The sequence below is a fragment of the Vombatus ursinus genome, unplaced genomic scaffold, assembly GCF_900497805.2.
Source record: "Vombatus ursinus unplaced genomic scaffold, bare-nosed wombat genome assembly UNPS02014809.1, whole genome shotgun sequence".
NCBI classification, from domain to species: domain Eukaryota; kingdom Metazoa; phylum Chordata; class Mammalia; order Diprotodontia; family Vombatidae; genus Vombatus; species Vombatus ursinus.
In genome coordinates this window covers 19,906,482-19,919,662 of record NW_020954587.1, presented here as the reverse complement: position 1 = coordinate 19,919,662, position 13,181 = coordinate 19,906,482, and the positions used below count along the sequence as shown (strand labels likewise).

The following is a 13,181-nucleotide window of genomic DNA, read 5'->3' as shown; positions in this document are numbered from 1 at the left end:
CAATTTACAGTAGCAAATAAATATAACCTTGTATTTGACAAGTGGAAAGACTTATGATTTTGGGATAAGGATTCATTATTTGATAAAAATTGTTGGGAAAACTGGAAAGCAGTGTGGCAGAAACTGGGCATACACCAATACTTATACCATTTACCAAGATAAGGTCAAAATAGATATGTGAGCTAGATATAAAGAGAAATATTACTAGAAAATTAGAGGAACATGGAACATATTACTTATCAGACTTATAGATAGATGAACAATTTATAAATATGAGATAAAAAGCGAAGTTAGGTATAATTTCAATTACATTACATTAAGAAAGTTTTGTACAAATAAAACAAATGTAGCAAAAATTAGAAAGAAAATTGGAGAGAAAAATTTTAGAGACAGTTTATAAGATAAAGGTTTCATAGTGAAAATATATAAAGAACTTTGTCAAATCTATAAGAAAACGAGTCATTCCCCAATTGATAAATGGTCAAAGGATATGAACAGGCAGTTTTCAGTGAAGAAATCAACACAATTTATAGTCATATATTAAAAAAAGCTCTAAATCATTATAAACTAGAGAAATGCAAATTATAACAACTTTGATGTATCACTTTATACGTATCAGATTGACTGAAATGATTAAAGGGGAAAGTGACAGATATTGGAGGGGATGTAGAAAAATTGGGACACTAATTCATTGTTGGTAGAATTGTAAACTAATCCAGCCTTTTGGAGAGCAATCTGGAATTATGCCCAAAGAGTTATTAAACTACCTGTGTCCTTTGACTTTGATCCCACAATACCACTACTAAGTCTATTTCCATAGATAATTAGAGAAAAAGGAAAAGAACCTATATGTTCTAAAATGTTTATGGCAGCTCTCTGTGTTGGCAAAGAAGTGGAAATTGCAGGGATACCCACCAGCTGGGGAATGGCTGAACAAGTTGTGGTATATGAATGTGATGGAATGCTATTGTGCTGTAAGAAATGATGAACTCAGTGATCTTAGAAAAATATGTAAAGACTTGCATGAAACAATGAAGAGCGAAATAAGCAAAACCAAGAAAACATGGTATAAAATAATAGCTATATTGTTTTAAGAATGACTTTGAGTGAATAAGTTATTTTGACTATTATAAATACCCAAATTAACTATAGAAGACATATGAAGAAAGATACTATCTGCATCCAGAGAAAAAACTGATAAATATAAGTACATATAGAATAATTTTAAATTGTATATTTGTGTGTATGTATATACTTATTTGTGTCTAATGATAGCCATTTCTGGGGCAGGGTGGGGGAGGATAGAAAAAAGGAGAAAAAAAAGAAATTACAAAGTAATTTTGTTGGGTATTTGAAAGCAATAGCAAGTTGTGCATAGTAGATTTGCAGTTTCATATACAATCATATTTTTTATTGTACTATGTTATGGAATGCTTATTTTATTTCATAAATATATATTAATGTAATAAAGAAATAAAAGGGAAAAATTCAAAAAAGAATTTAAAATATGAAAAAGATACTAAGTTTACATTAATTGTAAGATTCACATTCCATCTTATCCAATTGAAAAGGATTTTTTTCTTTTTCTCCAAATTCCTTTCAACCATTACATCCCAGTTAAGTATGTAGCAATGATCCCCAATCTTTTTCAATGATCAATCTACTTTTCACTTCCTTGAAACTGAAAGATCATGATGAGGGCAAAAGCATTTATATAGTGCTTTAAGGTTTGCAAAGCACTTTACAAATAATATCTCATTTGATATTCATAACACGATGAAGTAGGTACTATTATTGTCTTCATTTTATAGATGAGGGAACTGAGGCAGACACAGTTTTATAACTCTTTGGAAATAATTCCAGATTGCTCTCCAAAATGGTTGTGTCAGTTCACAGTTTTACCACCGGTGTCCCAATTTTTCCATATCCCTCCAACATTTATCATTTCTCCCTTCTATCATTTCAGTCTAGTAGGTGTGAAATGATATCTCAAAGTTGTTTTAATTTGCATTTCTCTAATCAGTAATAATTTAGAGTATTATACTTATTTTACAATGGACATTGCTACATATTTCGTTTCTCTAGTATTTTTTAAATACAAATTTTCCTGTTACTTGTGTTTAACAAATGTATAGTATTCCCTAAATCAAGAAAAAATTGAGCTGTATTAACTCTTTCATATGAATTTGCTGCCAATTTAACTAGCTAACCTCAATAAGCCAAAACAAATTAGAAATAGATTTTATTGCATTCGAAGTGTGGCACACATCTCTAGCAGTTGTTTGGAAATGTGTCATCCACAATTTAGCAAGCATTATTTATATGTTATATGAAATAATGAAAAGAAAGATGACTATTTATTAGAATGAAGGTGGCAACACAAAGAAAAATAGTATACTTGTTTTAAAAAAAAAGGACGTCATTTGCTACAGGAGACACATAAGGGAGCTATCTTTTTAATAAAACTAGTTTCACTAAGTCAAAGGAAACTACCCATTAGGGCACACAAGGGAAGAAGACATTCTCAGGACTCAGCTTCCACCTATAGCAACTAAGAGTTTTTGTATAGTTATGGGGAGAAAAGGAAACACTGAAGACACCAAAAGCCACATCTGGTTTTGCAGTTTATGAGAGGAGAGGTAGATAGATAAATAGGTAGATAGATAGATAGATAGATAGATAGATAGATAGATAGATAGATAGATGCCACACCTTGAGTGTAATAAAATATATTTCTAATTTGTTTTGGCTTATTAAGGTTAGCTAATTAAATCTATATTCATTTATTTTTTCTATGATGTTCCTAGCCTGTTTTCATAACTGATTTCCTTGATTCCATTGAAAAGGAGAGCCCTTGCAAATTTAGTACAAGTTTTCTTATACAATACCAATTAATTACAAAACTTTTATTTTATCCTCATCAAAATGGAAACTTCAAGGATTACAGATGGTTTCTCATTTTGTCAGGTAAAACTATTAAAAAATGGTAACAAAATTATACTAAAACATTCAAAGAAGAACACAGGGTAAAAAAAAAAATTCTCCTAAAATGAAATTTTCTTTTCTGATTTAAACAAACCTCTTCTTTCCAAACTGTAGAGAAGAGTTAATTGCACTAATAGTGTTTCTTAAGCAGCAGATAAGTTTAAAAACTGCAGACTGAAAAAGCACTTATTTCTTTTTTTTTTTCATTCTCTGAGGTTTTCTTAACATTCTCTAGGTGGTGAAATCACCTTCTTTTCCTATGCTAAAAAAAAAATCACTAAGGAAAAGTGATAAAAAAGGGTCTAAATGCTATTTGCATGTAATTTGCACAAAGTTTTTATTCTTATTTGTCCTTTAAAACATTCTACAAAGTGATAGCCACAAAATTCACTAAAATATTTTTGCATTTATAAAAACATTCAATCCACAATTTGGAAATTCATAGTAAAGAAATTACTTTTCACTCATAAATTTAGTCTATTTTTTAAAATACATATTATTTGTTTACTTTTAATATTTTTTAAAATTTTGAGTTAAAAATTTTCTCCCTCCTTTTGTCCCTCCCACACTCATTGAGAAGGCAAGCAATATAGTATCAATTATACATGTGAAATCATGCAAAATATATTTCCTAGCCATGTTGCACAAAAAAGCAAGAAAAATAACAGTGAAAAATATGTTTCATTTTGCACTCAAAGTTCATCAGTTCTCTCTCTGGAGGTAGATAATATTTTTCATTATGAGTCCTGTGGAATTGTCTTAGATCATTATATTGATCGGAGCATCTAAGTCTTTCCAGTTGATCATCATTATAATATTGCTGTTACTGTGTACTTTAATCTTCTGTTTCTCCTTACTTCACTGTGCATCAATTCAAATAGGTCTTTTGAGGATTTCTCCCCTCATCATTTCTTATGGCACAATAGTATTCCATCACAATCATGTACCACAACTTGTCCTGCTATTCCCCAATTAATAAGCATGCCCTCAATTTCCAAGTCTTTGCCACTACAAAAAGTGCTGCTATAAATGTCTATACATAAAAGTCCTTTCCCCTTTTCTTTGATCTCTTTAGGTTTACAGATACAGTAGTGGTATTGCTGGATCAAAGAGTAAGCACAATTTTATAGCTTTTTGGGCATAGTTCCAAATTGTTCTCCTCAATGGTTGGACCAGTTCACAAATCCACCAATAGTGCATTAATATCCCTGCTTTTCTACAACCCCTCCATCATTTGCCATTTTCTTTTTCTGTCATGTTAGCCAAGCTTATAGATGTGAGGTGGTACTTCAGAGTTGTTTTCATTTGTATTTATCTAATTATTAATAATTTAGAGCATTTTATATGACTATTGATAGCTTTGATTTCTTCTTCTGAAAACTTCCTTTTCATATCGTTTGACCATTTATCAATCAGGAAACAACTCTCATTTTTTACAAATTTGTCTCTGCTCCCTATATATCTGAGAATGAGGCCTTTATCAGAGAAACTTGCTGTAAAAAAATTTTCCCCAATTTTTAGCTTTCATTCTAATTTTGACTGCATTGCTTTTGTTTGTACAAATTTTTTTTTGAAATTTCATGTAATTAAAATTATGCATTTTACTTCCCATGATCCTTGTTATCTTTCATTTGGTAATAAACTCTTTCCTTATTCATAAATCTGACAGGCAAAAATTTCAATGTTCCCTTAATGCTTATGATATCACCCTTTATATCTAAATCACGTACCTATTTTGACCTTATCTTGGTATATGATGTGAGATATTGGTCCATGACTAATTTCTGCCAAACTCCTTACCAGTTTTCCCAGCAATTTTTGTCAAATAGTGAGTTCTTGCTCCAAAACCTTGGTTCTTTGTGTTTATCAAAAACTAGATTACTGTATATTGTGTACCTAATTTATTCTACTGATCTACCATTTCTAAACCAGTGCCAAATTGTTATAGTGATTTCCATTGTGTAATATAGTTTGAAATCTGGTACCACCATGCCACCTTCCTTCACATTCTTTTTCATTGAGTCCCTTGATAATATTGACCAGAATTCTCCCAGATGATTTTTGTTATTTTTTCTATATCTACAAAATAATTCTTTGGTAGTTTAATTGTAATGGTACTGAATAAATAAATTAATTTAGGTAGAATTGTCATTTTTTACATTGACTCACTCTGCTGATGAGCAATTAATATTTCTCCAGTTGTTTAGATTTGTCTTTATTTGTGTGAAAAGTGTTTTGTAAGTGTGTTCATATGATTTCTGGGTTTGTCTTGGCATGTAGATTCCCAGGTATTTTATATTGTCTGCAATTATTTTAGATGGAATTTCTCTTTTTAACTTTTCCTGCTGGACCTTATTGGTAATATATAGAAGTGCTGATGATTTATGTGGGTTAATTTTATATCCTGCAACCTTACTAAAGTTATTAATTGTTTCCACTAGTTTTTTTAGTTGATTCTCTAGAGTTCTCTAAGTATACCATCACATTGTCTACAAAGAAAGATAATTTTGTTTCCTCATTGCATATTCTTGTTTCTTCAATTTCTTTTTCTTGTCTTACTGGTACAGTTAGTATTTCTAATATAATATTGAATAATATTGGTAAAAATGGGCATCCTTGTTTAACTCCTAATCTTATGGAAAGGCTTCATAAATGTAGTCTCTAAATAGTTTATGGTGTCATAAATTTCTGCAAATGGCAAAAAAGATTTCCATCTCTCTTATCTTTCTTTATCTCTGCAATCTCATCTTGGCCAGAATTGGGAAGATAGAAATTAGACCATATCTTTTGAAAGCTTTTTAAAATTTTCTTTTCTTCTGAATAGAAAAGTTCTCATTCTTTTCCTTATATTCTAGTGAAAGTAAAGGAGACAGTTTAACATTAAAATTTGCCAGGTACCTGAAATGAAAAGGGCATTTCTTCTGCCAAAGCTCTGGACTCAGCCAGAATCTGAGGCAGCTAACAGTTGTATCTGTTGGCATTTTTGCCTCACAGTCTCTATCTTTCTTTCCCTTTTTGTCTTTTTATCTCTTTTATTAAAGATAAAAGTTATCAGCAAGAGGATTTCTTTCCACTTAGGGGAAGAGTTGTGTAGAGCAATGTTATTGTTTCTTAAACGAATAAGATACCACCTATGGGTTGACAATATTCCCAAATCAGGGGTATCTGAGACTAGTGGTGGGGCGCTAGGTGGGCAATATGACAGAGTACTAGCCCTCAGACTCTTGAGAAACCTCAAAATGAGTTGGATTTTTCTTTTCATTGATTCATTTTTTTTAATAATTTGGTTGGCAAATTTATTTACCTCAGGGTCTATCCAAATGAATTACCCATTTGTTTCAGTAATTTAACTTCTATTTTACCCTGTAAAATGGTAAACTTTTGTGATTAAAGATACCAAATATTTGCCAGGGCTGTTCAATAGAATAAATATAGGGTGGCTATTTAGTTTGACAGAGCCCGACAAGTAAAGACTTAGACTAACTCTGCCTGGGATTTTTTTCTTTCCAATTGGTGAAAATGGATCTGAAAGGACACTGTTCTGGAATAGAAATACTGGATCCCGTAAGGATGCCAGACTACTCATGGCAGGATTGAAACTTATGTCAACTTTATATCATTAGTGATAGGGATCCCCCAACTTTGAATTTAGTCAGCAGATCCAGCCTTCCCTTTCCCCAAAATCCAAGTTAGACCTTCACCAGAGTTTCCTCCGGTTGTGCCCTACCCAAGAATAGTTTTGTTCTGTTCTGTTTTCCCAAATGCTTCCTGGTATTTTAGTACCTGCTACTAAACTAGAACAGAAATTTAACTGAGACTTTAGACAGAGAGTTTAGTCAGAACACTCAATGAACACAAACAACAGATAGATAGACGAGTCCTTGCTTATATGCCTGTAAGAGCTAAGTTGAAAAGGCACATGGTTTGAAAAAAAAAAATCCTAGTCTTAACTTGGATATTCACCTAGAATTAGAGGAGATCCTCCTGTTGGAGCATGAATATTCTTAATCAAGTCCTTGCTTTTGAATACTGAATGATGGTGCTGTGCTCCTCAGGTAACCAGTGCAGCTGCTTGATTGAGCTATGCCTCAGTTCTGGACAACAGTTTATATCTAATAGATTATTCAGATGCAAAGACAGACAGATGCTACAGAACAAAAAAAAACACACATGAAACACCAACTTGTTTTTGTAGATCTCTCAATTTGGAGCTCAAAAGTACTGGACTGTTATTTTACTAGCTCTCCTAGGTCCCTCTCCCTAGAAGGTCCTGAATTGGTGAACTCATCAGTGCATGCTTGGAAAGTTCTTAGAGATGAGGATCTGAGGTTGGGTCATCCAGTCCCATTGGAGATTGCCATATTTGTCCCATCAATTTATTTATTTATCAATTTAACTAGCCAGCACCAATAAGCTAAGATGAATCAGAAGAGCATTTTATTACACTCAGAGTGTAGCATATTCCATCAGCAGCTGATGCAAAGTGTGTCATTCATAATTTAGCAGGCATGAAACAAAGAAAAGAATTTATACAAAAAAAAGAACAAAGTACTTGTTAAAAGAAAATATATATCATTTGCTATAGGTGATAGATAAGAAAGTTATCTACTTAGTATACTAGTTTCACCAAGTCAAAGAGAACTACCCATCAGGCCAGACAAAGAAGAAGTCCTGAAATTCTTAAGACTCTGTAATCTCCCACCTTTAGCAAGTAAGTCTTTTTGTACAAATATGGGGAGAAAAGGAGACATGAAGGTCTGGTTTTGTAGTCTATGGGAGGTCATATATAGAAAAATTGTTAATACAGAAAAAAATAATCAGTTATGTTGTTCCAGAAATTCACTTCTAAGAATTCTTTCACCATGATATTGCTTCAACCAATAACCATCATTTGTCCAAACCTATGTTCTATGGCAACGCTCTGATTTTAAAATGATGAAAGAGTATGTTGTGTTTTTATTTATATTTTTGCTATAAATACTGTTTTAAGCTAAAACTATTGGCTAAATATTTTTTCTCTCACAGAACCCTGCAAGCAAAATGAGTTTCAGTGTGTGAATGGAGAGTGCATTCCGATTGTTAATGTTTGTGATAATTATCAACATTGTACTGATGGTTCAGATGAAACAAATTGTGGTATGTATTTTTATTGGGGAAGAGGAGGAAAGTCTCTTATAAGGTCCTGTAAAAAATATTTTATAAAGATAGCTGACATTTATATAGAACTCACTATGTGCCAGGCACTGTGCTGAGCACCTTTTACAAATGTTACCTTATTTGATCTTCATGTCAATCCTGGGAGGTAGTGCTATTTTCATCCCCATTTTACAGGTGAAGAAATTGAAGCAGACAGAAGTTGTTTGACTTGCTCACAGTCACACAGCTAATAAGTGTCTGAGGCCAGATTTGAATTCAGGTCTTCTTGACTTCAGGCCTGGCAGTGCTCTATCCACTGTGCCACCTAACTACCCCTGTAAACAAATATGAATCATCTACTGGTTTTCAGTGATAGTATGGGAGGGTTAGTGTTGGGATATTGTTTCATGTTTTCCTATGTATAAAGGTATCTCAGTGATCCATCTGTGTACCTCTATCAACCAGAGAGAGGATTCAGCTTTTTGTCTTTCCTGTATGGCAGAGAAACCTCAGCATGATGCTCTGTCCCATTCATTGCCTTGGCCTTCAATTCCAAGACCTTCTCCAAGTTGCCTTTTTTATCTTTTGAAATGATAGCATTTTGAAGTAGAAGAAATGTCTATGGGGCAGCTAGGTAGCACAGTGGATAGATCACTGGCCCTGGAGTCAGGAGGACCTGAGTTCAAATCTGGATTCAGACACATAATACTTCCTAGCTGTGTGACTCTGGGCAAGTCACTTAACCCCAACTGCCTCACTTAAAAAAACAAACAAACAAAAAGAAATGTCTACCTCCTTATGTTAAACATGAGGCCACTGAGGCCCAGAGAGGTTAAATGATTTTCCTAGGTTTGCACTATTAGGTAGCAGATTCAGGATTCAAACCCAGGTTTTCTGGTGCCAGGTCTAGTGTTTTTCTGTGACAGCATGCTGCCTGTGAAGATCTGCAATCTTCTGACCTTTTGGCTACAATTAATATTCACAGGTCCCAAACCACCCAGAACCTGAGAAGGAAAACAGGATAGAGTGCCTCTGCCCTAGAATCAGAGTTCATCATCAAATCCATTCACTGATCCAATTCAATCCAACAAGCATTTATTAGGTCCCTACTATATGTAGGGTGCTCTGTGTAATAGGCATAAAATTCCTAGAAAACACCTATGATGTCCTCCTTTTATCTCTTCTACCTCATGAAATGTGAATGTCATAAAAAAAATTTGGGTAACATACCAATATCGGGGATTACACAATATCAATCAATTAGCATTTATTAAGCCTCTACTATATGCCAGGTACTGTGCTAAGCTCTAAGGATACAAAAAGAGGCAAAAGACAGTCCCTGCCTTCAAGGAAATTATAGTCTAATGGAGGAGACAAGAAATAAATAAGTACAGACAAGATATATATACAGGATAAATAGGAAATAACAGAGAAAGCACTATAATTAAGATGGATTGGGAAAGGCTTCCTGTAGAAGATGGGATTTTTATTGAGACATAAAGGAAGCCAGGAAAAGCAGTAGGCAGAGATGAGGAGGGAGAACATTCCAGGCATGGAGGACAGCCAGAGAATGCCTAGACTCAAGAGATAGAGTGCCTTGTTTGTGAAACAACAAGGAGGCCTGTGTCATGGGATCCAAGAGTAGTGGTGAGGAGTAAGGTGTAAGAAGATTGGAAATGGGGGGCAGCTTGGTGGCACAGTGGATAGAGCACCGGCCCTGAAGTCAGGAGGACCTGAGTTCAAATTTGGCCTCATACCAAACACTTGACACTTACTATCTGTGTGACCCTGGGCAAATCACTTAATTCCAATTGCCTTAAAAAAAAAAAGTGGAAATGTAGAAGAGAGCTAGGTTATGAAGGACTCTGAAGGTCATAGAGAGGATTTTGTTTTTGATCTTAGAGACAATAGGGAACAACTGGAGTTGATTGAGTAGGGGTATGATATGATCAGACCTCTGCTTTAGGAAAATCATTTTGATAGCTGAATGGAGGTTGGATAGGTCTGTCTGTAGCAGACAGAGCCACAGTCCAGATGTGAGCTGATGAAGGTTTATACCAGAGTGGCAGCAGTGTCAGAGGAGAAAAGGTGACGTATTTGAGAGATGTTGCAAAGGTGAAATCAATAGCCTTTGTCAACAGGTTGAATTTGAGGGGTAAGAAATAGTGAGGAATCCAGGATGACTCTTAGGTTGCAAGCCTGAGGAACTGAAAGAATGATGATTTCCTGGACAGTAACAGAGAAATTTGGAAAGGGACAAAGATATTGAACTATGTTTTGGGCATGCTTTTTAAGATGTTTACTGGACATCCAGTTTGAAATGTCTAAAATGCACTTGGAAATGTGTGATTGGAGGTCAGCAGACAGACCAGGGCATTGTAGGTAGATTGAAAGTTATCAGCACAGAGATGGTCATTAAATCCATGAAAGCTAATGAGATCAATTGAAGTTAGTATAGATGGAGAAGACAAGAGGGCCAGGACAGAACCCTGAGGGACACCTACAGTTAGAGGGCACGATCTAGATGTGGATTCAAGGCAAAGGAGACTAGAAAGGAGTGGTCAAATAGGTAGGAAGACAACCAGGAAAAAGTGATGCCCCCAAAACCTGGAAACAAGAGAATCATCAAGCATGAAAGGTATGTGACATCAACATTGTCAAAGGAGAAGTGTTTGACATCAATGTGTCAAAGATTGCAGAGAGGTCAAAGAGTGTGAAGGCTGAAAAGGCCATTGGATTAGGCAACTAAGAAATCATGGGTAGCTTTAGAGAGAGCAGTTTTGGTGGAATGATGAGGTGGGAAACTGAATCGAAAGGGGTTAAGAAGAGCATGAGAGGAGAGAAAGTAGAGGCACTTGAAAGTATAGCTATGGAATGGCCCCTTGGTAGAGAACACAACTCTAACAATGGGCTGGGGTTTTGAGCTTCCAGCCACATAAAGGTTTATCTCTCCTGCGTGACTCTCATTGTACCCTCAAGCCATGGACACCAGGCAACATAAGGAAAGAGTTGACCACAGATGGTTATAAGAAATAATACTAAATCTGGCAAATGTATTCTTTGGAGCAAGTATCTGTCATGATAACATGTCACACACCTCCCAGCTTTTCCAATTTAAAAGTCCTCTTAAAAAAGGGAACTTCAGATGTTGCCATGGTGGCATTGCTGCCAGGGGACATCCTCCACCTCCTCAGTCTTTTCCTCAACTCTAGACATAGCCTCTATATGAATACTGCCCCTTCGATCCATCACTTGTTCCCAAACTATGAAGAATTACAAATCCCAGGGGTTTTGGTGGCCAGCCAACCCCTTGCCAGAAATTGTCACACGAGGACAAAATGAAAAACAAGCCCTACTTTCAAGAAGCTAAAAATTCGGTGGGGGCAATACAGTCCTTACACAGATAAAGTAAATGCAAGATAATTTGTTGAGGCAGAGAACTCTAACACCTAGAGGAATTAGAAGAGAAGACACAGAGAAGTTCAGGGTATGGAAGAGCAGAGGTCAGAATTCATGTGAGTAAAGATTATCATTAAGGAAGGCTTAACTATAATAGAAATGCTTAAGAATGTTGCTGAACTTTAGTTTTCCTCCTTTTAGAGATTAAGATTCTATATGTGTCATTTGATAAAGTTTCTTCATCACTTTTGTAGTTATTTGCTTCAGGTAACCTGTACACTGATCTCTGGCACTTTTGGTTTTCTCTGTCCCATCTCATTTTTAGAATCATATGTAAAGAGTTAATACCCGAGGTTTTTGTTAACTACTTTCAGCTCACACACATGTTCAGTTCAAATGGATATAGTCAATCGTTAATTTACATACATTTGCAAATGTCCTGTTTTTATTTTGAGAGACATTATTTACTGTCATTATGATACTGTATCTGTCTATTTTTCTTTAGTTCAGCTAGTCAATGGCACGTTAAGTGTCAATGGTTTTGTACAATTCAGGATTCAGAGCATATGGCATGTGGCTTGTGCAGATAACTGGAACAACCAGCTTTCAAATGATGTTTGCCATTTGTTAGGATTAGGGTAAGTAATGTTATTCACTGCTGCTATTGATAACCATGTTTGGATTTGAGGAGTTTGAAATATTTACTTGCCCTGCTTCTTTGGGTTGTTCATCAAATATGTGAAAATGGTAAAATGCAAATTTAAAAATGTAAATGTAAAATGTAAAAAATTGACGATCATTATTGCCCTGGATTTAAGGACATCAATGTTCAACTTGCAGTTTGTCATCTAAATATTATATATGTGTTATTTCTTTTTCTTTTTAATTCCAAGACCTGAATTCTTAACAAAATTATACCATGGACCCCTTTGTTCGTCTGGTGAAGCTAATAGCTCCCTTCCCAGAATAATGATTTGAAAGCATAAAAAAATACAGAATTTCAAAGGAAACTAATTGTATTAGAATTAGTACTATCAAAATCTTTAAAAAGACAGTTATATGCTCCAGGTTGAAAACCCTTGCTTTCTTAAATGAAATCCTGAAACTTTAATTTAATATAGGTTTTGAAATGATTTGCTATTTCCAAAAGCTCTAATTTGTGTGGTGGCAGTTCAAGGAGTGCTATGAAAAAAAACAATATGTTTATTCTTTCTGCACATCAGTGCAGTATTACTGTCATCCTAGGATTAAGTCTGTTTAGTTATTTTCTTTTACTTTCATTTTGGTTTTTTAGTCTTTTCAGTAGGGACAGAAAAACATATTAGGATAAAATTGTAGCATATCCAAGTATTGAGCTTCTTCCTTTCTTTGAACTTAGGGTGCATAACTCTGTAATATCCAGGTAAATGGACAGAACTGTTATTTGAAATTACATGCTTCTTGACATTTGAAGCTTGCAACTCTTTTAATGTATATATATTCTTCTTGGTTTCTATCATGACAGAAAATTAAACTACAAATCTTTATAGAAAGATCTTCTAGCAGGAAACTTGACATTTAAAACAAAAACTTACTGTGTGTACAAAACACTCTCCTAGATTGTGGATCTGGAAACAAAAATTGTTTGTTGAGATATTCAAGTGTATTCCTGAATCAAAGTT

The 13,181-nt window shown here is 34.5% G+C and overlaps 1 protein-coding gene across 1 annotated transcript in view; it reads left to right on the top strand.

Moving 5' to 3' along the window:
* TMPRSS15 (transmembrane serine protease 15) overlaps window positions 1–13,181 on the top strand; it is a 140,164-nt gene that overhangs the window by 90,506 nt on the left and 36,477 nt on the right. The window contains exons 18-19 of the mRNA XM_027875468.1: window positions 8,011–8,121; window positions 12,026–12,158. Coding sequence (XP_027731269.1) covers window positions 8,011–8,121; window positions 12,026–12,158 — 244 coding nt within the window. The remainder of the gene's footprint in view (window positions 1–8,010; window positions 8,122–12,025; window positions 12,159–13,181) is intronic.